Below are 27147 nucleotides of genomic sequence, written 5' to 3'. Positions count from 1 at the left end.
TGCAGTCTGCGATCAGCTATTTTTCCAGCTGCAAAATGTTACATTAGTTAGACAAGAGTCAACCACGTGCTTGGCTGTAGGTTTACTAAAGCCAAGAAGCCTAGTTTTGTTGTGTTATCTAGCTGTGATGGCAGATGTTGGATTGCGATTTCATACCAACGCTATAGGGCGCACAGCATGGCTGTTATTGTTCTGCCTGTTCCGCACAGAATGTCTTTAACTATGAGCTAAAAATATTACTTTGAAAAAATCTCATGGGCGGTCATTTCTGCCTATAACTGTCCCTAATACAAAAAAAAGCCACTAACAGTACAAAGAGAGATCTCTGTATTACTAGTATTATACACAGAAGGCATATAGGGAGTGGGCAGAACAGGACGTCTCTGAGCACGGGGATGTAAAAAAAAGGGGCATCATTTTTTCCGTACACCACAGTTGGATGCACTAATTTGTTTGTGCCTGTATTTCACAGGATAGGTGGTCAGTATGTGATCTGCTGGTGTCTGCGACTGGACCCCTCATGATCAGCTGTTCCGGCAGTTTCTGGGTGCCATAAACTGCTAGGTAATGGAGAAGTGGATAGGTTATCAAGGTGAAAAATCAATTTGGGGTCTGACAACACCTTTAATGGCCCTAGGAGGTCCATTTATTGACTAAGGGTAAGTTCATACAGGGTTTTTTGGTCCGGAACCTGAGGTGGAGGCTGCCGTAGGTTCCGGACCAAAATACGGGCATCCACAACTGAAAGTCGGTGCACTGCACTGGCATCCAGCTGCACACTCCGCTCCGGATTAGGCCGAATGAATGGGTCTAGTCGGGAGGAGGGAGTGTCTTCGGGCCAAATCGCAAGGCGAATCGGCCTGAAGGATGAGCACCTCGCTTCTTTTTCCAGGAGCTGGAACAAACCGGTTCCCGGAAAAATGACCTGAGCAGCTCCCGTTGATTTCAATGGGAGCCGTCTTTTTGGTCAGGATTTTGAGGTGGATACGGCCTCAAAATCCTGACCAAAATACTCTGTGTGAACTTACCCAAAGTAAATCTGCCCAAAGATTCACATTAAGGCTAAGGCCCCCACGTACTCAGACAAACCCAAAGGGTACTACGGAAAAAGACACGGCAGAAACGCATCATGTTTTTTTCTGCAGATTTTTTTGGCAATGTGTGGATGGGATCAGCCTGTGCTGCCCTGAGCCTGAATGGATTATCAAGGTTTTCAGAAACAGCACCGCCCCTGTCCACAACTTACAAGTCATAGGCCTGATAGGCCATAAAGGCCTGACAGCCAGCCCCCGGACTGACAACCTGAAGAGATTGTCCTATACACTATACAGGGCGGAAGCAGAAAGCTTCGTATAGCGATCGGAAACAATCATTGCAGCTCACCTCCCATTGAAGTCTATTAATGACCAATGTCATACTAAATAACCATTCAGCTGCCTCTTGCAGACAGAATCATAAAGCAATATACAGTAGGTTTAAAATAAAATGTATAGGAGAAAAAGGAAAAGAAAAGTTCAATTCTGGGGGTTCAATTGCATTTCATGGTCATGGCTCTCTGTATATATTATAATAGGGTACCTATAGGCTAATATGGGACAATACTGTACACCTCTGTGACTTATAACGCTATATTCACATTGGCGTACGAGCGTTCTGCTGTTAAACCCGCATAAAATCATCAGAGAGAAAAGTCCTGCAGTGAGGAGTTTTCTTTTCGCTAGTTTACTGACAAACCCTATTATAGTCTATTGGGTCTGTGGGTTTCTCCGTGTAACCACTTTTTAAGCAGATAGGGTTTAACCAAGCAGACCTGAAGGACGGAAACTCGAATGCTAGTGTGAAACTAGAATATTTTTTTGTTATAATGAGTCAGACAAAAATTGTGACATACTGCATTGTATGTCATAGTAGGAAACACACAGTCGGACTCATGGGAGAATGGAGTGGGTGACCCCTTGCTATCTGAGACTGAACCATGTTACACATTACTCTTTGGTACATCAGCCCAGATTCTAGTGGGATCTCTCTACCTCCTTTTACTATCTACTGATTGACATTTGAAAAGGGACTAGGTGTTCATATGGAGTCCTATCTGTTTTTAATGAGGGGGGGGGGGACATAATGCCTTATTTTACCCTTTAGAAATAAAAGCTATGTTTTAGCCTGTTATCACTAGAAAGGAGGGGTACCCTTTGTGATTTTAGGAAACACACACAAAAAAAGGAAAAACCCATAAGAAGAACAAAAATGTGTTATGTGACTACAGGGTTAGATACAGCTGTAGTCTAACATGCATATATATATAATGGAGGTGCCAGCACCCTGTGGCAGTGACTTCGGCGACAGGGTGTGTTCTCAAATACCTGAGTACATGTTTGGATTGCTCTTTCCTGATTATTCCGCTGTACACCTGATTACAGCAAGTAATCGCTTACCGAATCCAAACATCTGGTACATAGATATTACCTAGTGCTGCACTACAGGCTTACAAGGGCACACCAATGGCATGCTTTGTATTGATATAGAAAGAACACCATCCATCATTTACAATATAAACAGAAATCCAAACTTATTAGGGTCCATTCACACGGAGGAAAATGGTGAGGAATTTGGTGTGGAATTTCAGCGCTGAAAAAAAAGCCTCCCACTGACTTCAATGGGTTCCTTTTTCTGCTAGCAGGGCCCTTAAAGCTAAGGTTCTGCATAGGGGCTGCAGCTAAAAAGTGTTCCGGGAAGAACCACGGCGGCCACCCATTGCGTTTTTTCCTGCAGTGCTTTTCACAGAAAGTCCACAGAGCTTCCTCTGCAAACATTATGCTTCCATACTATAGGTATAACTATAGTGAAACCGCCGCTGTTTACGTAGTGTGAGAGAGTGAAGAGTGTGGTCTAGGAAGACAGGTATGTCCCAGCCAGGCTGGGCAGGTAAAGGCCCATAGAAGGGAGGTCAGCTGGGTAATCAAGGCCTGATATTAGTCTGGGTGTGAGGACTAACAGGGTGGCACCACACTGACAGAGCTGACCTGTCCAAACCAAATCTACAGAGCAGGTACTGTGCCACCTGTTGTTGTTGCCAAGGTGGGAGACTGGTAGCCAGTCTCCTGTATAGTCAGGGAAAAGTTTCCTTATGTTTAAGTTAGTTCTCAGCCGAGAAGGGTTTTGTTTTGGTTATTTGTTCCTTTGCAATAACAATACAAGTGAATAACGCCTGAACCTGTGTGCAATCCAGTGTCTGTGTCCCTGTTTCCTGCACTGCTACAAGCATCTACCTGAGCGATTTCCCACAGAAGGTATAATTGACATACTGCAATTTCCAAAATCGCAACGGTTTTTAAAGTCACAACATGCCTGTACTGCATATTTTTCCACAAGGTTTGGATAGGATTTTCTAGAATCTCATCTATCTTGCAGTAACTGTAAACGCCACGCTTTTATCCGTTTATGCCACGTGGGGCCTGGTCTAAAGGTGATTTCCAAGCTTGTTAAAAAAACTAAACAAAAAAAAACCTATGTGGTCACATCCTAAGCTGCTCAATATTTTTGTAACTCTCATCGTCCTCCATGGAAAACAGTTTCTTCTCCATAATGATCGCTGCGGCCTGACTGCTGGGACCCACACAGGTTGGGAAAAAAGTGGTCCATTTTTTTGTGATAGGAACAGTAGTGCACACAATTCGCTTTTATGGGACTGACAGTCTTTATACATGCAGTCCTACCGAAATAAAACGGGTTCAGCTACATTTTCTCTAACATGAATGTGGTTTCTTAAGTTACTCTGCACATTTTTCAGCAGCTTTCACCAGCTAATGTACCAATTTTATGTCATTGACCATTAATGACCATGTTGTAGTCCAGAAAAAAAAAACAGCAGACGATTATCCACCTTAAGTATTTCTTCTGTCAAATAATACTTTTAGGCAGATAAACCTTCTAATCCTTTCAGTTTATGTTTACAAGAAGCTTAGGAAGCTGTTCACATAGATGTTCTTTGATGTTTTGTTGCAAATCTCAGCAAGTACAAATGTGTCCACCCGAAAGGTCCTTTCACATGGAGGAAAATGGTGAGGAATTTGGTGTGGAATATCAGTGCTGAAAAGAAAAGCCTCCCATTGACTTCAGCTAGCTAGCAGAAAAAGGAACCCATTGAAGTCAATGGGAGGCTTTTTTTCAGCGCTGAAATTCCACACCAAATTACTCACCATTTTCTTCCATGTGAATGGACCCTAGTATATCTCCAATTTGGTTAAAGAGGTATTCCCATGTCCCTTGCTGCTGCAAAGACTTCTTTCTTCCTGGTTTTCTCCAGTTTAGCTCCGCCCACCACATAGCATGATCCTACGGGACGACTGAAGGGCCTGTGATGTCATCAAAGGTCCTATAACACTTGGATTTAACTTGTTCTATGGCTAAATCCTAGTGGGCTAAGGGACCAGGTCCTTCTGCCCACTAGCTTTTAGCCGGTTCAATATAAGAAAGCTAAATCCTAGTGAGCAGAGGGACCAGGTCCTTTAGCCTACTAGGATTTAGACTGTTTTATATAAGAAAGCAGCACTCATTCCCCCCCTCCTTTATCTGAGAGCAGGAAGCTAGGTCACGTGTGGTGCAGACACAGGAACAGCTACAGACACAGGCTCGCTCCCGTGCACTTAGCCCCTCCTCCCTCCACCCTGAGAGCAGGCAGCTACTTCACTTGACATTTGAGCAGATAATACCAAGGGCCATAGAAACGCAGTGACAACAATGAAGTGAATAAATTAAGATAGTGGACAAACAAAGCAGTTTTGCTGAAGCGGTGTATTTAGGAAAAGTCTTAAATCCACATTAACAAGCAGTATAGATAGGATCCTTGTTATGGGACAACCCCTTTAAGGACTTCAATTTCTCAAGGAATCTATTCAATTTAAAATCTTGACGTGTTAGGAAGCCTTCACATGCTCTGCTCATTCGGAACATAAACTCGTTCAGACTGAGCAGCGTAAAAAACAGATCCCATTGACTTGAATGCATGCTGGCATACGCGCGTATCACATTGAAAGCAATAGGTAAAAAAGCCTCCCATTTATTTCAGTGAAGAGCGCGCGTATGCTGCCACCCATTCAAGTCAATGGGATCTGTTTTTTACGCCGCTCACTCTGAACGAGTTTACGTTCAGACTGAGCGGAGCATAAACTCCGTGTGAAGGCTCCCTTAGCAAACATCTTACAGACTGCAATTTGTAACATATCAACTGGGTGACTACAAGAACACATATGACATCTCATGTGGCTGAATTAAGACATAATTTGTTCCAAAAAAAATGGTCTGATATTCCTTGCACTTTATTTTCAAAGTGATTTAGGCATTGTTTTAGATACTTTTATGTGTGAAAGGAATGTGGCTCCCTGAAAGTGGATGCAGTCTCAGTTATGACATTATGGGCCAAAAAAAAAATTGGATCATAGTGTCAAATTTTCATGTAGTTTTCTGGTGTAAATTAAGCCCACTAATAGTAGATGTAGAGTGAGACTAGACAACTAGTAATTCGACAGATTTATCAAGCATCATTAGGCACTCAGATAAATCGGGCACAGTGTAAGACTGTCTAAATTTTAGACAGTGGTAAATCCACCCCAAAATCATATTGTCTTGAAAAGCTGATTGTCGTGTGACAGAATTATTGACATGTCCTAGCAAGATGAGGAGTTAAGGAAGGACACATGGCCACCTGACTGGGAACTCAATGAGCAGTTTGTTCCTAGAAGACCAATATCAAGTCTGGGGTAAAGCATATGAGGTTTTATTCCTCCTGTAACTAGGGCTATCGTATAAACCCCAGTTAAAAGAGAAATCAGAAAAAAGTTATCAAAGTTATTATGAGCTTATGTAGGAGAGGCACTATGTGTAAAAAAAAAAATACTAAAAAATAAAGTGGAAAAAATAGCTACCATTGCACTCACATCACAGGTTCTAACCTGGCCCCTGATGGTACAACAATAAGTGTCACTATGTAAAAATGACTGTAATAAAGAGGGAAATCTATTTTTAAAACATTTAGTAGCACTAAAAAGAATAATGTAAAACCCCCCTGATATTTCCCCTCTTTTTGCTTACATTTTGGATATTAAAATAAAGAAAAGCACATGGAAAAATAAAAACATAAAAATAAAACCTTATTTATCAGAAATACAAACAAATACAAAAATTACTTGATTAACCTAAGGGCTAATTCACACGGGACAAGAGTGGGTGGATTTTGGCTCTGAATCCTCCTCAAAATCCACCCCATCACAATAGAGGTCTATGCAGACCATTAGCATTCTTTTTTGCGCTAGTGGTTTGTTCTCACTAGCGGAACAAAGAAGCGAGCTGCCCTTTCTTCAGGCGGGTTCCGCGGATGATTCAGCCACGGTGTCCGTCTCACAACAGCACCCTCCGGACTAGGCTCATTCATTTGGGCCTAATTCGGAGCAGAAAACCATGACGGGATGCCGAAAAAATTTTACAGCCCTCAAAACCACATGTACAAAAAAAAAGGAAAAATGTGTGGAATGAAAAAGCTGCATTTCTACAATGTGGGGTGGTTTGTCCGCGGTGGAAATGTTACAGAAAAAAATGCAGCGTTTTACAGTCACGGCAATGAGGATGAGATTCTAGTGAATCACATCTCCACTTAGCGGTAAAATACACACTGCAGACATATGGCGTACTCCAAAAATGTTGTGGTTTTGGAAATTGCTGTATGTCAATTATACCTACGGAAAAGACCGCAGTTTCCCTATAGGTATAATGGAAGCAAAAAATCCACAGAAGAAACCTTTGCAAATTTTCTGTGCAAAGTGCTTCGGAAAAACCATGATGTATTGCCACTGTGGTTTTTCCCGCAGCGCTTTCATGCTGTTTGGTCCTACTGGACATTATTCATGACCTGCACAGGAGAACAGGAAACATAGGCTAGAGATTCCGGATGATACATTTTGCATAGACAGGTGGCATTATTGAAAGCAACATTTATTGGAAATAAATTGAACCGTAAGAGCTTTGTGATATCCACAATGATGAAGCAGCTACATGTTTGTTCTGCAAACACAGTCACTCAGGTAGAAGTCAATCTTCAGATGACAGCTGGTACAAGGGAAAGGGGCCTTAGTGACCTTGTAAAGGAAATAAAGGCATTACAAAGGTTGTGTCTGTACAATATCTAACACTTTACTGCTGCAATCTTGTATAATTGAAGAATTGGTGGAGTTTTATCCGGTGTATTTGTTATCAGGTGTAGAGTCACAGTCACCTATAGGATTTTCCCTGCAGCAGACCGACAACAATAAAGATTTATGACTAGAGCAATTATGTTATAGATCTACAATTCTCGATACTACTGTGTATGAATTATATTGAAGTCTTTACATAGAGTTGAACCTTATGACTTTCCCTATGTTTCCTCTTGGCTGAAAGGAATACCGGTTGACCGAACAAGCTTTTGGCTCTCAACTATGAAAAGTATACAGTCCGGTCCCATTAATGTGACCACCTGTCAAAATCCAGAATAACCACCTTTGGCAGAGCGGACCGCTGTGAGACGTGCAGGAAGAGAGGGGATGTTGTGATGATGGTCGCTGGGATGTTGAGCCATGTCCAGTGGTGTAACTAGGAATGGTGGGGCCCCTTGGCGAACTTTTGACATGGGGACCCCCCAACCGACACCGACGACCTCGACCGACCCCCTCCTCCGCACTCTATTATGTCCCTTAGTAAGCCCTGCATACAGTATTATGTCTATTAGTGGCCTCTGCACACAGTATTATGTCCCCATAGTGGCCCCTGCACATAGTATTATGTCCCCATAGTGGCCCCTGCACACAGTATTATGTCCCCATAGTGGCCCCTGCACACAGTATTATGTCCCCATAGTGGCCCCTGCACACAGTATTATGCCCCCATAGTGGCCCCTGCACACAGTATTATGTCCCCATAGTAGCCCCTGCACACAGTATTATGCCCCATAGTGGCCCCTGTACACAGAATTATCCCCCATAGTGGCCCCTGCGCACAGTATTATGTCCCACTGTGGACACTTGCCAGGATCGGCAAGTAAATAGGGCCCGTAACAGCCTATTAAAAAAAACGCAGCGGTAGCGGCTGTCACCGGGCCCCCAAATGGCCCGGACCCTGTGGCAGCCGCCTCCACTGCTTCTATGGTAGTTACGCCCCTGGCCATGTCGGCTCCAGTGCCGTGTCCAGCTGCCCTAGGTTACGCGGTTGAGCATCCATGGCGTGAACAACCTGATCGAGGTGGTCCCACAGATTCTCGATTGGGTTCAAGTCTGAGGAATTTGCTGGCCAAGGGAGTACAGTAAACTCATCCTGGTGCTCCTTGAACCACGCACGTATACTGCAAGCTTTATGACATGTCGCATTGTCCTGCTGGTAGATGCATCATCCTGAGGATAAACATTTCACATGTAGGCGTGAACATGGTCCGCAAGGATAGATGCATACTTGTGTGGATCCATCGTGCCTTCCACAATGATGAGTGCACCCAGATGGCTGATGACACGTGCCTTCTGCCATTGGTTATTTAATGTTGACGTCAAAAGTAGGCGGTGGTCACATTAATATGACTGGACTGCGTATAAGGACAGCTAAAATGAAATCTTGGGGAACCTGCACACGTAAAATTCGTTCAGAATGAGCGCGTAAAAACCGGCTCCCATTGATTTGTATGGGTGATGGCATACGTGCGCTACCCAATGAAATCAATGGGAGGCTTTTTTCCCTATTGCTTTCAATGTGATACGCGCATATCACTGGGAGCTGTTTTTTACGCGCTCATTCTGAACGAATTTTACGTTCAGAATGAGCAGAGTGTAGGCTCCCTTATATCTACATAAGGTTAAATAGAAAAAAGTCAAATATAACTCCTTCAAACAGTATAGCATGCATGAAAAGAATTATCTGTATATAATGATCGGCATTAGCACTTAGCCAACCTGGGCAGTTGTTGGGGCCTAGAACTGCTGGTGGGGCCCATTGATTGTCTGCAGTGTTAGTGCTTATTGCAATAACTCAAACAACCTATGTACAGATGTGGCGCTGTTTTTAGGAAGGAAACATATTTTTCAAATCCTGCAAATCCCTTTAGGCTAAGGCCCCACATAACGGGCAGCAGCAAAAAGGCGCTGCGTGAAAAACTGCGGTTTTTCATGCATTACTTTCTGATTCTATTATTCTATTAAACCACCAGTGTTTCCGTAGGTATAACTGACATTATACGATTTCCAAAAGTACTGCATTTGAAAGTTGCAACACATGCGCATATCTTACTGAAATGTGTTGATTGGATTTTCTCGAATCCCATCCACCTTTCAGTGACTACAAAACACAGCAGTTTCAAACGGTTTTGCCGTGGAGACCAGAAGACGCTCACGGGTGGACACTTTCCGAACCCATTCAAATGAATGAGTTTTAAAAGTGACTGCCGGGTTTCCGTCTCCTTTCCAGTTTCTCGTGCAAAAGACGGAAACCTGCAAGTGGAGACCGGGCGCAAGTGTGAACACGCCCTAAGCTAGCATGACAATGTGAATTTCATGTTTTACTGCAGCTCAGTTTTCGGTGTTCTTTTCCATTAAAATTGGGTCATGTTTTGTAATGTAAAGAGATAGTTGTTTTCTTCTACCTTTGTGCCTGTATATGTGATACAAGTTAGCTAACAATCACTTCTACTCTTAAGAACATCCCGGAGGAGATGAAACTGTTACTCTTACTCTTGAGTCCTCTTGTGCCCCCTTTTTTTAACACAGTAGTCCTTTATTTGCCTTTTCTTTAATATAATGAGGATTATTTTCTGCTTTTCAGACCCCGCTTCCTGATATTGAATCTCAAGAGGAGTACAGCCAAACCGTGAAACAGGTAACACTGAGCGCCGTACTCTACAAAGCTTGTTCTGTTTAGATAAATCTACTGTATTCTGTTAGGGGTGACTATGAGTAATGGATAGTCCTACATCCTGCTTTTATCTAAATTTGGAATTCCAGAGAAATAAAGTAGTCAGAAACAAATTAACCCGTCATTACTGCCAAGGTTCCTAGTAATAGAATGTCATGGACTGGATTTCTGCTGAGCTAGTATATTATGCATTAAATATTGCAGACTCTTTTCCTCTGACGTCTCTCTTATTCTTTTTTTTTTTTTTTAATTCAAAAAATCTCTCTTATTCTTCCACTGTCTCGTTTTGAAATGAAAAATAATTTTTCGTCCTTCATATTGTTTTTGATAGGATTTTGTGCTCCGTATTAGAAAGATCACTCTAGGACAATAATAACCAAGTGCCGTACGTCTATGTCGCCAGTTTGTGTACTTTAATCCTGCATCTTTGTACATTGAAGGGTTCCCTTACTGGCAGAGATTGGAGAGGATAGAAACTGTTTAAGTCTAAGGCCCCACATTGCAGAAACACAGCTTTTATTGTTGCAGATTTTGTTGCGTTTTGTTGAGTCAAAGCCAAGAATGGCACCGTTTTTCACAGAAAGTCTGCAGAGTTTTTCTCTGCAGACTTTCTGCCCCTATTATACCTATACAGAAAACACCAGCGTTTCCATAGATATAATTGACATTCTGCGATTTACAAAAACGTGAGCATTTTTGAAATTGCTGCATTTCCGCATGTGAGGATGGGTTTAGCGAGAATCCTATCCACTTTGCACTTTGCGTTTTCGCATCGTAGGGCCTCGGTTTAAAAACCTTCTCTTTTTCATCCTAGATACAGTGGATTGTAAAAGTATTCATACCCCTTGAACTTTTTCACATTAAATAAAATCCAGTACGCACTTCAGAAGTCACTTAATTTTCTAATAGAGTCCAGATGTGTGTAATTTAGTCTTAATATAAATACAACTGTTCTATGAAGGCCTCAGTCATTTGTTAGAGAGCACTAATGAACAAACAGCATCATGAAGACCAAGGAACTCATCATATAGGTCAGAGATAAAGTTATGGAGAATTTTAAAGCAGATTTAGGTTATAAAAACATATACCAAGCTTTGAGCATCCTAAGGAGCACTGTCAAAGTTGAACTTTTTGGCCTAAATGCAAAGTGCTATGTGTGGAAGAAAAGTAACCCTGCTCATCACCCTGAACACAACATCCCCATTGTGACACATGGTGGTGGTAGCATCATGCTGGGGGGGCTTTTATTCATCAGGGACAGGGAAGCTGGTCAGAATTGATGGGAAGATGGATGGAGCTAAATACAGAGCAATCCTGGAAGAAAACCTGTTGGAAGCTGCAAAACACTTGAGATTGAGAATGAGATTCACCTTCCAGCAAGACAATGACATCTGTCAGACGCTGCAGACGATTTAAACAGACCTATATGCACTTGAGAAAGGGCTAGTGCCCGAAACGCGTAGTGCCTTGTCAATAAAGATTCTGGAAGAATTTATGTCCAGCTGGTTTGTGCGTGCCTTACCCCACTCCTCTGCTACCCGATTGGTCTTGGACTTTGAGGGCCACCTGTACATTACCCCCCTTACGACTGACATGTAGTACACTAGCCTTAATACTCTCCCATTCCAGAGCAAGATAATCCAGAACTGCCTCTCATTATCCTGTCCATGGAGCAGACGCTGAAGTCTACACTGTAGACTCTGATTTTGTTAAAAAAAAAAAAATTATATATATATATAAATTATATATAGAGACTTTGGCCAAATATATGAGGAAATCTATCAGTATTTTGTGCCTGAAAACAACATGTCTGTTAGGGTTCATTCTTCATGACGCAGTAATGCTGAGGTCGGTCTTATGCCATTCCTCTGTTGTGCTTTCTAAAAAATCATGAATAATTTGACAATTTGGTGTCAGATAAAAGTAGTAAAATGAAATCCACATCCGTGAATATTACATATTTACATACATATTACAATGTTAAATAGAAAAAATAAGAATTCCTAAATTCACGAAAGAAAATCAGAATGGTTGCATTGTCTGCACATGGACTTGGCACAGGCAATCAGAAATGTGGGCAAACATGGGAGGAAACCAACGGCTGACATACAAATGAGGCAGACGTTTTCAGGAGCGATTGATATTCCGAAGAGAGGGAACTGGTTGACTTTAAACACTTGGCACGTTGCACAATGTTACTAACAGCAGAACATGGAGGGATGTGGTGAAGGCAGATTGTAGCAGACTTCTTCTAAACCCATTATATACAATGGAAACTCTAAAGCAAAGTGATGGTCGGGCTGCAGAGGGGGACACTTGCAGTCTTTAAGAACATTCTCATTCATCAACCATTTTCAATTGTTATTATTAAGAAAAACAATTATCTGGTAACCTACTAAAGCTCAATGCATTATTACAACATGCTAACAAAACCCTTGATAGTCCATTGATAGTCCAGGGATAGTCCAGGGATAGTCCAGGGAGTTAAACTTTCCTTGCTACAGTCATCTGTATGATTCTTCATCAATGACCCCAGGGTTCTGGCCTGGTTCTGACCCAGTGTCATGAGATCAGAATAAGTTGGTTGCTTCGTTCTCTCACTCCTCTCCTGATCTCACAGGTAATTTACCTGTGACATAGGGGATGGCTGACTATAGAAGAGACAGGAGGTGAAGCTGGGTTCTGTTTCCAATCATGTGGCACAAGGGGCCGGACCAGGTCAGAACCCCTGGGTCCATGAAGATGAATCCACCGACACAGCAACCCCTTTAAAGTTCCATCACAATCACTAGGTGGCACATATAGCATAAATAACTCCTGAGTATTGTGAAATTATGTTTTTTTAAGAGCTAGTCATCTCGTGCTACTTATCTCAGGATATGACAAGCCAAAAGGAAAGATAAGGGTATGTTCACACGGTGGAAACCTTTTCCGCCATGTTGCTTTTTCCCTTGGCTAGCCGCGAAGCCCGTCGTGGCATCCAGCTCCTGATTAGGCCCAGATGAATGGGCCTAAGCAGGAGGGTGTCTCGAGCCGTGGACGCCGCGGCTGATACAGCCGCGAAATCCTCATGAAGATATGGCCTGTTGCATTTTTTTTCTACTAAGTGAAAAAAACTGTGAGTGACTCCCATTGAGATGAATGGGAGACGTTTTTGCAGACGGATTTTGAGGCGGATTCTACGTCAAAATCCGCCTGCAAAAAACTCTGTGTGAACTTACCCTTAGGAGGGACATTTCTGTACTATGAGCAACAGTGACCCGAAGTCTCCCTGAAACCCTCCTGTGAATGAAGCGCCAGTGCGTTTGTGTTACCTTTGATTGGTTTATGGTCTTTTCTGCAGTCTCTTCCATATGTTTCTATTGCACAAGGTCTTATTCCAGCAAATTATGAGACGCAACGTAATCTAACAGCATAAAAGCATGTTTGGCTATAGTCCTACAGACACTACATTGTGCTGCAGCTAGTATATTATAATGAAGAGACTTCCTGGAGCCGGATGAGTAAAACAAAGATAGCCGCTCGTGTACATGCTCGGGAGGTTGTATAGCATGCCAAGGTGCGTATACTCAGGCGGTTCTGACCTGTTTTCCCCAAGGGGATGGGGGGGAAGAGGTGTATAGCATGCCAAGGTACTTATACTGAGGCGGTTCTGACGTGTTATCCCCAAGGCAAGAAGCCCTGCCTTCTCTGAACACAAAGCCCCATGTGCTCTATAGAGATACAGCGTAAACATTAAAAATTGTCTTTGTGTTGAATCTATTTATTTATTTATCTCTTTCATTTATTTATTTTTATTCTTTTTTTCTCAATATACGAAAAAATAAATGAAGTTAACGTTGTGGCTATTCCCTTCTGTTACTCTAGGTGGTGTCACACAAAGTTTGGAGAGCAGCTAAAGTTCTGCGTTCTTACCTCCTTACCATGTCCCCAGCATTGATGCGTGATAGAAAGCACCATTTTCGGAATCACAGGTATCGTCCTTATATGTGGTATTCCAGATTAAAACGCATGTCTTACACTAGTGTATCATTTTTTTTTTTATTTACATTTTTATTTCATATTTCTTATGTAAAGCCAACACATACCACAGTGCTGTACAAAGATTTGCATGGACAGGGTAATACAGAGCTATTCTTCCCTAGAAACATTGCTGTATCTCTCTGTATGGAGCATCGTATGGTAGCTGATGGAAAGCCTATGGTCTTTTCAGACCCCCCCCCCCCCCAAGTATAATGATTGGAGCCCCAGGGAAGGTGAGGTTAACATAAAAAACACTATTACTTACCTCTCCTGGCTCCGGAAGGCTTCAGGCCTACTTGTGTGACGTCGCAGATGTGCCGGGGCTTGCGTCATTATGCATTGCGATGCAAGCCCCGGCTCAAGTGACGTCTCTTCTATCATTGAAGGTGGCCGATATCAGCTGGGAGTGGGCCGGAGCCCAGGAGAGGTAAGTAACGTTTTTTAATGTTTGTATCCTCCCCTGGGTCTCTGATTATTATACTCTGGGGTCTGAAAGTTGACCACGAGGCCTCGCCATTCCTAGTTACACCACTGCATACAGAATACTACAATCCGGGCCAAATCTACTGCACGACCCACAACAAATCCACATATAACTGTAGATTTTTACTGAAGTTGTTGTGTATTTTTTCTGCTCAGTGCATGACCCATGTAAACGTGCCCTAAAGCTAAGACCACACACAAAGAAAATGCTGCTGAATGTCCACAGAGAAATCACTGCGACAAAAAAATAAACAAAATTTAATGTAAGGCAGGTTTAAGGCTAGGGCTACACAGTGACTTTGGCCAGGACTCTTGTCGCACGACCAAAGATGGCCTCGTCACCCTCCAACTCCTTTACCAATGTAAGTGTATGGAGTCACATTGCAATCCTGAAAGTTCTGCAGCTCTGACTTCTTGTTGCTTAAAGCTCAAGCAGTGTTTGATTATTTTGCCTCTAGAAGTTGCGGTCATACCTTCCACTAGGTCACAATCCAGGTCCATTCAGATACATTGGCAATGGAGTCTTTGAGTAACACATTGTTCTTTGATCGCACAACAGAAGTTGCAGCCAAAGTTATTGTGTAGCCTGCAGTGCAAGTTTTTTACAATGCCATCAAAACTTACAATGAGCTTTGCAGTGGCCCATGATAGAGGACATGAGAGGTCCTCTGTAATCTGCTACAGCGTGATATCTTATGAATGAAAATGAAAAAAAAAACAAAAAAAAAACCTAATGGCTTTTCATTGTTTTTTGTTGTCCTCTGTGATAAGATATGGCACTGCAGCAGTTTAGACAGTGGCAGAAGATCAGGTTAACACTTGGAAATATCTTTGCAGAATGTTGAATGCATTGGGATCATACTGTATGTGATTAAAGATACCTTGTATATAAAATACATGTATTATCTAATGCTGCATAAAAACCTTCCTGATATTCAGCTTTATTGAAGAAAGCCCTGACGGACCTAGGATGGGCATCTTTCAATGCAACATGGTGGCTCAGTGGTTAGCACTGTAGCCTTGCAGTGCTGGAGTCCTGAGTTTGAATCCCGCCAGGAACAACATCTGCAAGGAGTTTGTATGTTCTCCCTGTGTTTGCGTGGATTTTTCTCCCATTCTACAAAGACATATTGATAGGAAACAAAATGTGCATTGTGATCCCTATATGGGGCTCACAATCTACATTTAAAAAAAATAAATAAATAAAAAAATTCAAATCTGACGCTAGGTTCACAGTACCACAAGACCTATTCTGTTTAAAGGGATCCTATCTTTCAAATCTTTTTTTTTTTTCTAACTAACACATCGGAATAGCCTTTCATTGTCTTCTCCGCGCCGCCGTTCGCTTGAAATTCCTTTTTTTCTCGATATGTAAATGAGTTCTCTCGCAGCACTGAGGGTGGGCCCCAGCGCTCAAACAGCACTGGGGGGCGTCCCCAATGCTGCCAGAGAACTCTCCAGCGCTGCCTTCATCTTCTTCTGGAACGAGGTCTTCACCGCGTCTTCTTCCTGCGGTGTCTTCTAGCTTCTAGGCCTTGGGCCTAGGGCAAGCCAATTGCGCATGCTTACACAGTATTGAAAGCGGCCATTTTCTTGTGGCCGGCATAAAACGGCTAAGCGTTTCGACACCGGGCGGGTGTCTTCTTCAGGCCACTAAAATATACAGTAACAGACAAATACTAGAATTAAAATCAATAATCAAAACATGATAAAACTTAATCATAAATAAATAAATAGATACATAAATAAATAGATAGATTACTACCATGTGACTTTTTATTATGATTACTACCACTGTTTTTTCTATCTATCTATTTATTTATTTATTTATGATTACGTTTTATCATGTTTTGATTATTGATTTTAATTCTAGTATTCTATTCTATTCTAGTATTCTATTCTGTTCTAGTATTCTATTAGTTCGTGGGTTTCTGCATTTAACCTCTTTTTAGGCTAAGGTGGCTCACAGCAAAAAGTGATATGGGAAAAACCACGGCGACTTTGCCCACAGTGCTTTTCGCAGAACGTGATCTTCCTGTTTCGATTATACATATAGGGAAACCATCAGTGTTTCCATAGGTATAATTGACATGCTGCGATTGATTCCAAAACCGCAGCGCATGTGGATGGGATTCCCTATGTAGTGACTGTAAAATGCAGAGTCAATGTCCATGGGATTTCTGTCACGATGTATACCACATGGGGCCCTGGCCTTATACGGATGCGATTTCTGTTTTTAGGCCCGAAGGACTGAAACCTCATTGCTAGTGTGAACCTAAAGTGAGTTCTAGTAAACTGCAGTTGTGAAATCAATTTCCAAGAATAATGACAATGCTTTTTTAATTCTAACTAAAGATGAGACATAAGAACATTTGTTCACTAGAAAAATAAAGTCATAGTAAATCTTTAAAGATTCTCTCATACAAAATTAATGATTCAATGAAGGGTGAAAATAATCGGAGTCCCTGAACATAGGCGTCAGTAACCATTCAGCGAACGCTAATAGTCTGCAGCCTGTCATTGGTTGTGTACAGTGCCCCACCTAGTGGCAGAGGTGTGCATAAGTCATTAGATGAGCACATGTACACTACAATGCTCTGTCTGTTCTGTGTGTCATTCTGCTTGTCATATTATTGTCAGTTTTTCATTCATTTTGTCGAGTCTATATGAATCATTAAAAAATTGTACCTATCCATTTTTCACAATAAAAAAGAATAAAAAAAGTTATAAAGCAAACATTACATGTTGTGTTCTAAAAATGAAACATCTAAAATGTAAGAGTACAAAAGAGTATTAATTCACAAAATGCAGTATACATCATGTCCCCAAGGTCAGATTGAGCTATGTTGTGGAAAAGCTGCTTTTTTTGTTGCAGATTTTCTGCAGATTTTTGCGCCAAAGCCAATGCCAAAAATGGATTTAGCAGAAGGGAGAAGTATAAGGCATAGAATTAAAAGACATTTTTTTGTAAATACAAATCATTAAAAATTCTGCAGAGATATAAAAATTTTTCTAACCATCTTAGTGTTGACAGTCTGTTATCTTGATTGGTTGCTAATGTACATGACCATGAATGCAGGAACTTTCTATGGTCTGGAACTTGTCATAAACCCACCCATGATGTTACTTCTTCATCCGTTCATACTACTGTGCTGTCCTCTGGCCGCATAAACAGGTCATCAGGCTACACATGGTTGCTGGCTATTGTGTCTCTGTATTGTGTCTCTGACCTTGCTAAGTGGTTGTCTTTGCTCTTAGGCTCCGTTCCCATGGAGTAACGTGCCACTCATTTAGACATGTAAACACGTGTCAGAGCGAGACGCTTCAAAACAGATCCCATTAATTTCAAAATCAATACTGAACTCTGTTTTTGGCTTTTGACTACTCTTTTGGATCGCGATTTGGTACTGTTCTATCTCTCTAGCTTGACCGTTGGCTTGGTGACTCCTCCTCTGTGTTGTTTTGTCTTGTCCTGTTTTATGTATCACTTGATTTGTAGGAAGGGACTGTCGCCCAGTTGTCCCAGTCATTAGGACAGTGAGGCAAGTAGGCAGGGACAGGGGCTGGCTCGAGTTTAGGACTCACTGTCTCTGTCATTCCCTTCCTTCCAGGTTTCAGCAGCAGCAACTGGGGAATTGGTCAATAGAGAATTCCCTAACACATGATTTCCTTGCGGTTAGGCTGGGACAGGCAGGAAGAGACACTACACGTGTATGACCACAATAAGGAAATCATGGTTAGTCTTCTGACAGGTGCCAGACCGTAGAGAGTTCCTGTATTCATGGTTGTATCTATTGATAACAGATTAAAACAAAAAACTGTCACATTTAAGATGGTTACAGAAATCTTTAAGACGACAAAACTTTTTATAACTAAAATGTTTAACTTTTAATAGTCTACAAATTTAGATATGGTTATGTTCATGGAAAACCCCCTTTAGCCTAAGGCCCTGAGTAGGAAAACCGCACAAAAAAGCTGAGGAAAAAAAAACACAGTGGAAATGCATTGTATATTTTTTTGCATAGTTTTTCAATGCATTTTTGCTGCATTTTTCTCTGTGGTTTTTCTTCCCTTGTTAAATCTATAGGGAAAACACACGAGTTTCCACAGATATAATTGGAGTGCTGCAATTTTCCAAAACGCATTAGTTTTTGAAAGCACAACATTTTTGGGGGGCAATATGTGTATGGATGAGATTAGCCAAAATCTAATTCACTTTGCTGGTACTGTAAAACACAGCCATTTTATCCTGTTACCAAAAAGACTTCTGCATTTCCAGCCCAATGTTGTGGAAAAGCAGCTTTTTTCTGTTGCAAGTTTTTCTGCATTTTTTGAGCCAATGCCAAGCAAGGCTTCAAAAGGAATGGGAAATATATAGGAAGCTCTTATACTTCTCCCTTCTGCTCAATCTAGTCCTGGCTTTGGCTCAAAAAGCCGCAGCAACATCTGCAAAGTGGAGCCTCAGCCTCAGGCCGGGGTCCCACGTGGCATGAACACCGTGATCCGCCCGTGGTGAGATTGCTGCAGAAAAAATCGTGGCATTTTACAATCAGAGCAAAGTGGATGGAATCCCATGCCCACTATGTGGTAAAATCCGAGCTGTAGACATGCGGCGATTTCTAACGCCGTCAAGGCAGCTTATCAATTATACCTACGGAAATGCTGGTGGTTTCCCTATAGGTATAATTGAAACAGAAGTCCACAGAGGAAAACTCTGCAAATTTTCTGTCTAAAGCGCTATGGGAAGAACTGCGATGCGTTGCCGCCGGGGTTTTTCCTGCAGAGCTTTTTGCTGAGGGATGCCACATGGGGCCTTAGCCTAAAGGAAATAAGTATATTTAATTTAGCAAAGTCACATGGTAAATACAACTAGATTTCCATCTTCTTTATGCCTTTGAATATAAATTATTTTTCGCATTGATAAAGTAACGCTCTTTCTAGGTAATACCAGACTATACGTATAATTCCTCCATGGTATTTGCTTGCTGTTCATCAGCTTTCTGGTAACTGAACAATGTCTACATGACAGCAGGTTGCATCATTTGTTTTTCAGCTCAGACTGAACGTCTTGTGTTTGCTTAGGTATTATCTTGTCTCTCTTACCCATAGGCAGTGCTGTTCAGGAAAAGAGCTGGTGGACTGGTTAATTGGCATTAGCCCAGGCCTGCAGTCACGCAGCCAGGCTGTAGGAATATGGCAGGTGCTGGTGGATGAAGGGGCTCTGGTCCATGGTGAGTAACCGGATACTTCATACGCTGAATACACACTCATTGGACATCATCACGGAACAAGCTGGCTCTAAATTTCTCTGAGTAATACTCAGATTGGCACATGATATTTTACTAATCACATATCATTCATCATGTTATCTCTGCAGCACAGCGGGGAACATAAAATGCTTATAGGAAAGGCGGTCATGCTTATTACATAGCCCCCATAAACATGCATACTTAGCCAAAACCATTTATTACATGGACATATTATACAGCTGCCTTATATTCAGGATTCATTTACCTTTCTTTGTAACATTTAGATTTTGGGTCATCAAATTTGGTGGGTTTTACCAAGTTAGATGCAATTTGTATATACTGTAAATGAACATTGGTTTCAGATGGTTGTAGCTCAAATCCATCTTTTTATTGCAGTGAGGCAAGAACCAAATTTCCAGGACAAGGATTCTCAGTTTTACAGATTCTTTAAGATCGACCTATTTTTAGAGCCAACTCTCAGTGACCGGGATACAGAGGATGAGCTACAAGAATCTCTGGTGTTCCTTGCACAGCTTGGACCAGCGGCCTTACTGACAATGATTCTTCGTAAGCCGTAAGTTTACAGTACAATGACCTCTTATATAAATACCTTTAAGACTGAGGTCCCGCATGGCGTGCCGCAGCCAAAAAAGCGGTGGAAACGCATTGCCTTTATTTCCACAGCGCTTTTCACAGAAAGTCATCAGGGTTTTCCTCTATGGACTTTCTGTTACTATTACACCTACACAGAAAACACCAGCGTTTCTGTAGATATAATTGACATGCTACAATTTACAAAAACTCATTCCATCATTCAACAGGCACCGCTCCACTGATTTTGGCACAGTTGGAATTTTTTCTTTAGCCCTAACCGTTTCCAAGCATACATTTCTGTACAATTATGCTGTCAATTGTCAGGTGGGCGGTCCTGGGCTGGAGCAGACAGATAGGCACCGCCCACTTGACATCAGAGAGAATAATTGTGCTGAAATTTATAGCAATGATTGCTCGGGAACATTGGGGGATGTCCAGATTAGAAAATCATTGTTTAAAAAAATGTCATAAACTTGTAATTGGGGGCGCCAGGAGTCTAAAGAATGAAGCTGTAGGCTATACTAATGCTATAAAAATATGGGGGCTCCAACTGAAACCTGTCAGACAATAGTTGTTGTATACTCACATCTTTCCATGGGTAACTTGCTGTTGCTTTTACTAGTCCTTATCAGCGCACGGAAGAAGAGCTGGAGGTGATATTTGAAGAGTTACTACATATAAAGGCAGTTTCCCATCTTTCTAACTCGGTTAGTATTCATGTATTCACTAGTTATTTCTCAATCTAGTTTATACATTAGTGTTCTAATTCCATTCTAGTTCATGTATCATTTCATTGTTAATTCAAAGCTTTGTAACAACTGAGTTATTAATACTCAAAAAGAAATCGCCAAACAGCAGTGGATAAAATAATGGGGTTTAGGGACTGTTCACACTGCAAAAATGGAAGAGAAAATGCAGAGCAGAATTCTGCCTCCGATTCCTTGACACTTTCCGCCCCTCTGGCTTCCACTGCAGCTTTCACTCACTCATGAGGCTCAGATAAATATAATGGGAAGCAGATTCAGGGCAGAATCCCCTCAAAATCAGCGCAAAATTCCACTGTATGACTAGTAATAATGCCCATAAACAGCCATACACTTAAAGGGGTGCTGCAGTATTGGACACTTATGCCCTAGCTACAGGACAAGGACTAAGTGTCCGATCATTGTGGACCTGACTGGCGATTGCCCCCGCCATCAGGAGGATGGAGGATTGAAGACCCCCTAAAGCCTCTTTATGAATACCAGTGTGATTTGTGACCAGGGCTCCATTTACTTCTCTGGGGCTCTGAGTGCTGTTAGAGAGTCCACGGAGCCCCATAGCAGTGAATAGAGAACCGATCTTTGACAAAGTTTTAGGGGGATTTTCAGTCCCCTGTCCTGTTCAGTGGGGAATCCAGTAGTCAAGCCCCCAGCGATTGGACACTTGCCCTCTGTCCTATGGATAGGGGATAAGTGTCCATAACCGCACAACCCCTTTAATAAATAAAATACTTCTGAGTCCAGTGCACAGTAGATGAAGACACCAGTTTTGGTAAATCACCCCTATGTTCATCTTTGCAACCAATTTTTATAGTTCTAACAGATTATAAATTAAAATATGAAGCAAACTTAAAAATATTGTGCTATTTTTTCCCTTTCAGGTGAAGAAGGAGTTGGCGTCAGTGCTGGTGTTCGAATCTCATGCAAAAGCTGGGACAGTGTGTAAGTGTTATCCCATGCAGGATCATGGTGTCACTGGCTTATGCTTAGGATAGGTGATCTATATTAGATCGGTAGTTGTGTGACTTGGTAGCACTATTTATCCCCTTCTGATACACCATAGTTCCATACTTTTAGTAGTGATTGTGCCTGGGATTACTGCTCTGTACCAAGTACCTGAATGACATGAAGCTCTAAGGAGTTGTAATACCTGGCACAGCCACTACTAAAGGGTTGAGGTTTACTTGGTAAACAGTTCAAAAAGATCATTGGTGGGGGTACCAAGAGTCATCCCATCACCTTACTAGTAGTAGTTTGTCTCAAACCTTCATTTTTCAATGACTTTTCATTGTTCTTTGTTGTATTCTGTGATAATATATCACACTGCAGCAGTTTAACCAATTGCATATCTATCTATCTATCTATCTATCTATCTATCTATCTATCTATCTATCATCTATCTATCTATCTATCTATCTATCTATCTATCTATCATCTATATCTATCTATCTATCTATCTATCTATCTATCTATCTATCATCTATCTATTATCTATCTATCTATCTATCTATCTATCATCTATCTATTATCTATCTATCTATCTATCTATCTATCTATCTATCATCTATCTATTATCTATCTATCTATCTATCTATCTATCTATCATCTATCTATTATCTATCTATCTATCTATCTATCTATCTATTATCTATCATCTATCTATCTATCTATCTATCTATCTATCTATCTATCTATCATCATCATCTATCTATTATCTATCTATCTATCTATCTATTATCTATCTATCTATCTATCTATCTATCTATCTATTATCTATCTATCTATCTATTATCTATCTATCTATCTATTATCTATCTATCTATCTATCTATCTATCTATCTATCTATCTATCTATCTATTATCTATCTAGTATCTATCTATCTCCTATCTATCTATCTATCTATCTATCTATCTATCTATCTATCTATCTATTATCTATCTATCTATCTATCTATCTATCTATCTATTATCTATCTATCCATCTATCTATTTATTATCTATCTATCTATCTATCTATCTATCTATCTATCTATCTATCTATCTATCATCTGTCTGTCTGTCTATCTATCTATCTATCTATCTATTATCTATCTATCTATCTATCTATCTATCTATCTCCTATCTATCTATCTATCTATCTATCTATCTATCTATCTATCTATCCATCTATCTATTTATCATCTATCTATCTATCTATCTATCTATCTATCTATCTATCTATCATCTATCTATCTATGTATCTATCTATCTATCTTTATTTCATTGTTTCTTTTCCTCCACAGTGTTTAGCCAAGGTGATAAGGGCACTTCTTGGTACATCATCTGGAAGGGTTCTGTGAATGTCGTCACCCATGGCAAGGTCAGTAGCACTATATTATATATCTGTGACTATAGTAATGCACATCTTAGGCTTGAGCCATATTGTAGCCACTCAATTAAAATCCACATTATTCTTGTTCTATAACACAATTTATACAGTAATATTTTTTCTATCTTTGAGATGAATCATAAAGTGTGGGATCTTGCGTAGAGCATCCTTCTCTAAGATGTACAGTATGTATGCACGAATGTGCCATATGGCCATATAATTTGACATCATTATAAATCCCATGTTATGTACAGTACTTTGATTCCTAGTGGAGAAAAATACTGTTGTAGTATTGTAGTGTACTGTATATAAGCAGCAGGTGAGCAGATTTCCATCCCAATATCTGATACCCAATAGTCACTGGTTTGGTCCCATGCTGATGCTTGTCTTACAGTGATGTTTTCTATGTACATCAGGGTTTGGTCACTACTCTTCATGAAGGAGATGACTTTGGACAGCTGGCTCTTGTCAATGACGCCCCAAGAGCTGCAACCATAGTACTGAGAGAGGACAACTGCCATTTTTTACGAGTTGACAAGCATGACTTCAACCGGATTCTCAGGGTCTGTAACTCTAAAATGATGTTATATACTCATAATTTTCCAGTTATTCTTCTCAGGAAGTTCAGAATGTACTAAATATAACCATGATCCTGTCTGTAGGACGTAGAAGCTAACACAGTGCGTCTGAAGGAACATGGTAAAGTCGTCTTAGTTCTGGAGAAAAATCCTCAACTATCTGGGAATAACTTACCAACTTCGGTGCCTGGAAACCATAAGTGAGTAGCTATCATGTTTGCTTCGGGTACTGAGGATATGACGCATTGAGTATTATTTGAGTCCCTGTTAACTTTATCATGCATGTCTTAAGGTACACTGTAATGTCAGGAACGGCTGATAAAATCCTGGAGCATTTGCTGGAGACAATGAGGCTGGATTCATCTCTCAATAACCCAGAAGGTAATGTTATATTTCTTGTTATATCTCAATGACATGATATATGTGAAAGTTCATTTCTTAGGTACTGTTTGTGTTCTGACAAACTAGTATGCCAATGTAATATATTTATTTTCTTTCTCCAGACTCATTTGCTGGTGAATTCCTTCTGACACACAGCGTATTCATGCCAACAAATCTGCTATGCCAAGCATTGCTCCATCAGTATCCTTACATCATCCGGTTATCACTTGAATTTTTCTTAATAAAATCTAGGTAAGATGCTCAAATGCATCCAGTTCTGGAAACTTTGATCTAAGTGCTCCCTTATCAGAGAAGTAAGACTGGAGGATATTGGAGTATACACATCATTTTCATACATACTATTTCACATGATAAAATGTATCTCTAAGCTCTGATCATAAGGTACACTTTATATACAACTAGCTGCTACCCGCGACTTCGTCTGCGGTGATTGTAGAAGTGTGTAAATCGAGTCGCAGGTGAATTTTACGATCGGGTTTACGCGGTGTTAACGCCGCGTACATGCGACCGTAAATGCGCACCGTAAATAGAACGGCACAAACGCTCCCATAACGCCATGTGAATGGACCCTTACATGTGTATTTGTAGACGTGTATTTTCAGAAAATACATGGGCGTTTAGTGGGTGTGAAGGAGAGCAGGGGGTGCGCTGAATAATGCAATGCATTGCAATAGTAATGTATTTCAATGCATTACCTAATAGTGTGAGTGTATGCAGGCGTAATGTATAGTTTAGTTAGCAGAGGCGGGGATAGGTAATGTGTGTGTTTCACAGTATTGTTTTTTTTTAGTTTTTTATTTCAATGCTAATGAGGTTTGCAGGCTGCATCCAGCAGCTTGCAAAACAATACCATTGTACACCAGCAGGGGGTGTCCTGAACAATGCAATGCATTGCAATCGTAATGTATTGCTATGTATTGCATAATCGTGCCAGGGCTATTGCAGGCTACGTAGCATAGCCTGCAGCAGCCTGGACACACTGAGCTGTGTGGGAGGCGTGGGAGAGCTAGCGGCTGCTATAGGAACCTTCGCGGCGGCAGCCTAGCCCAGTGTAGGCGGCGGAGATGAGCAGGAGGATGCCTCCGCGCAGTGAGGGACAGATGGGAGCCGCGGGACAGGTAAGAGAAGGCGGTGGAGGACGCAAAGTTGGCAGGAACCGGAGACATGACGGGGGTAGCGCAGTGTATGCGCGATTGTGTAAGGGAAGGGCTATGGCGTACGTGAACTTACCAGTGTCGAGCTGGTGGATGGATCGTGCAGAGGAAACAGCAGGGAGGTGATAGCGGCGTTGGGTACTGTTGCGGGCTGGATGCAGGATTTTGTGTGCTGCGGCCTAAGGTGGAGGCAAAAAATGGTGGTGTGCTAGTAACACGTTGTTTATGTGTGCAAAGTGCGCATGCTCCTGTGAAGCTAGTGGAGTAGTGTGGTGGGCAGTGCCGCGGATTCTCCCAGCGGTGGGGGTCGGCAAACATGGCTGGTCCGGAGAGTAACAGAGATAGGCTCCTGCAGGATGGTGAAGGTGAGGGTGAAAGTGGGAAAGTATATGTGAATGTGAGTGTGTGGGGTTAGGGGCTAGGCTGTAGGGGGTAATGTGAAGTTTAGGGGCTTGCTATGGTCCAAAGTGTGTGAGATTGCAGAGATGGTGATGTCAGTTTGTTTTTTGTGGGGTTCGTGTGGAAAACATATGTGGGTTATTGTGCGCAAAAGTAGCCTACTGCGCAGTCGTGTGTATTAACTATGTTTGTGGAAAATTTCAGCCAAATCGGTGGAGCGGGTTTTGCATGATTGACCGCCAAACATCCAAACATCCAAAGTCACAAACCCACAAACATTTCACATTTATAATATTAATAGGATAAGCATCAATATATATGGTAGTCTCTGTGAATAAAATATTAAAATAAATATAAAATCAACTGGATTTGTAGAACTATGCGGACTTTATATACATCATCTGCCATGAGAAGCTCATATATACTCATCTGATATACTACTAATATTATAAACGTGAAAGTTTGTGTGTTTGGATGTTTTGATGTTTGTTCCACTATCACACCCAAATGGCAGAATGGATTACCCTCAAATTTGCCCACCGTGAGCACCGAAATCACGGTCGGAGTACGCTGCAGGACCTGAGATGACGTCATCTCAGGCCCTTGTGCTGCTATACGATTGGTGAGCGTCATGAAATGGGCTGCACTATCTATGTTCACTCCGGACACAGAACGAGCGGAAGAAAATGGCGTTGCATGTGCGGGCCGCCGAGTGCCAAACATGCCGCCATCCGTGGAGCCCGCCGCACGGCGTGCATCAGTGAGTCCGCAGGGGCCAGGGAGGTGTGAGGGGGTTGGGTGAAGTTGGACACATTACGCCACACCGGCGTCTGCCCGTCGCGCCACCTGCATGGCTACGGCTGCAGCGCATCGCAGTATGCTGGACATATACACACATCTACACTAGCAGCACCAGCGGGCTGGGGGTGAGTAAGGGGGGGGAGGCGGATTGCACAGGTGGAGGTTGACCGGGGTTATGGGCGGATGGTGGTGGTGGTAGGGGAGATGGAGGAGGTGACTGTAGTCCCTAAAGGGGGGGGGAGGGATAGGGGGCCCGGGGTGCGGGTGGGGAGTAAAGGGGGGACCGTGGGTGAGGGGGTACGATGGTATGGGAGGGGCCCGCGGCGGCCGCAAGGAAAGGGGTGTGGGGGGCCACGGGCCACGCTGCAGGTGGTTCGCGCAAGGGTGAGGGGGCCGCGGACGAAGTCGCGGGTA

At 41.9% G+C, this 27147-nt stretch overlaps 1 protein-coding gene across 2 annotated transcripts in view; it reads left to right on the top strand.

Annotated features, from left to right (window-relative positions):
- RAPGEF3 (Rap guanine nucleotide exchange factor 3) overlaps nt 1-27147 on the top strand; it is a 62651-nt gene that overhangs the window by 22096 nt on the left and 13408 nt on the right. The window contains exons 2-12 of one of the 2 annotated variants that reach the window (XM_075265796.1): nt 9832-9885; nt 13789-13895; nt 19537-19658; nt 20073-20250; nt 20893-20977; nt 21913-21973; nt 23314-23390; nt 23816-23962; nt 24062-24177; nt 24270-24358; nt 24481-24559. In XM_075265796.1, the coding sequence (XP_075121897.1) occupies nt 9832-9885; nt 13789-13895; nt 19537-19658; nt 20073-20250; nt 20893-20977; nt 21913-21973; nt 23314-23390; nt 23816-23962; nt 24062-24177; nt 24270-24358; nt 24481-24559 (1115 nt within the window). Of the gene's footprint in view, nt 1-9831; nt 9886-13788; nt 13896-18087; nt 18164-19536; nt 19659-20072; nt 20251-20892; nt 20978-21912; nt 21974-23313; nt 23391-23815; nt 23963-24061; nt 24178-24269; nt 24359-24480; nt 24560-27147 lie in introns of those variants that run through there. The other variant, XM_075265797.1, reaches the window with a different exon arrangement.

Source organism: Leptodactylus fuscus, chromosome 2 (genome assembly GCF_031893055.1).
Source record: "Leptodactylus fuscus isolate aLepFus1 chromosome 2, aLepFus1.hap2, whole genome shotgun sequence".
Classification (NCBI taxonomy): Eukaryota; Metazoa; Chordata; class Amphibia; order Anura; family Leptodactylidae; genus Leptodactylus; species Leptodactylus fuscus.
The sequence above is the reverse complement of the archived record's forward strand: the minus strand, read 5'-3'. Positions and strand labels throughout refer to the sequence as shown.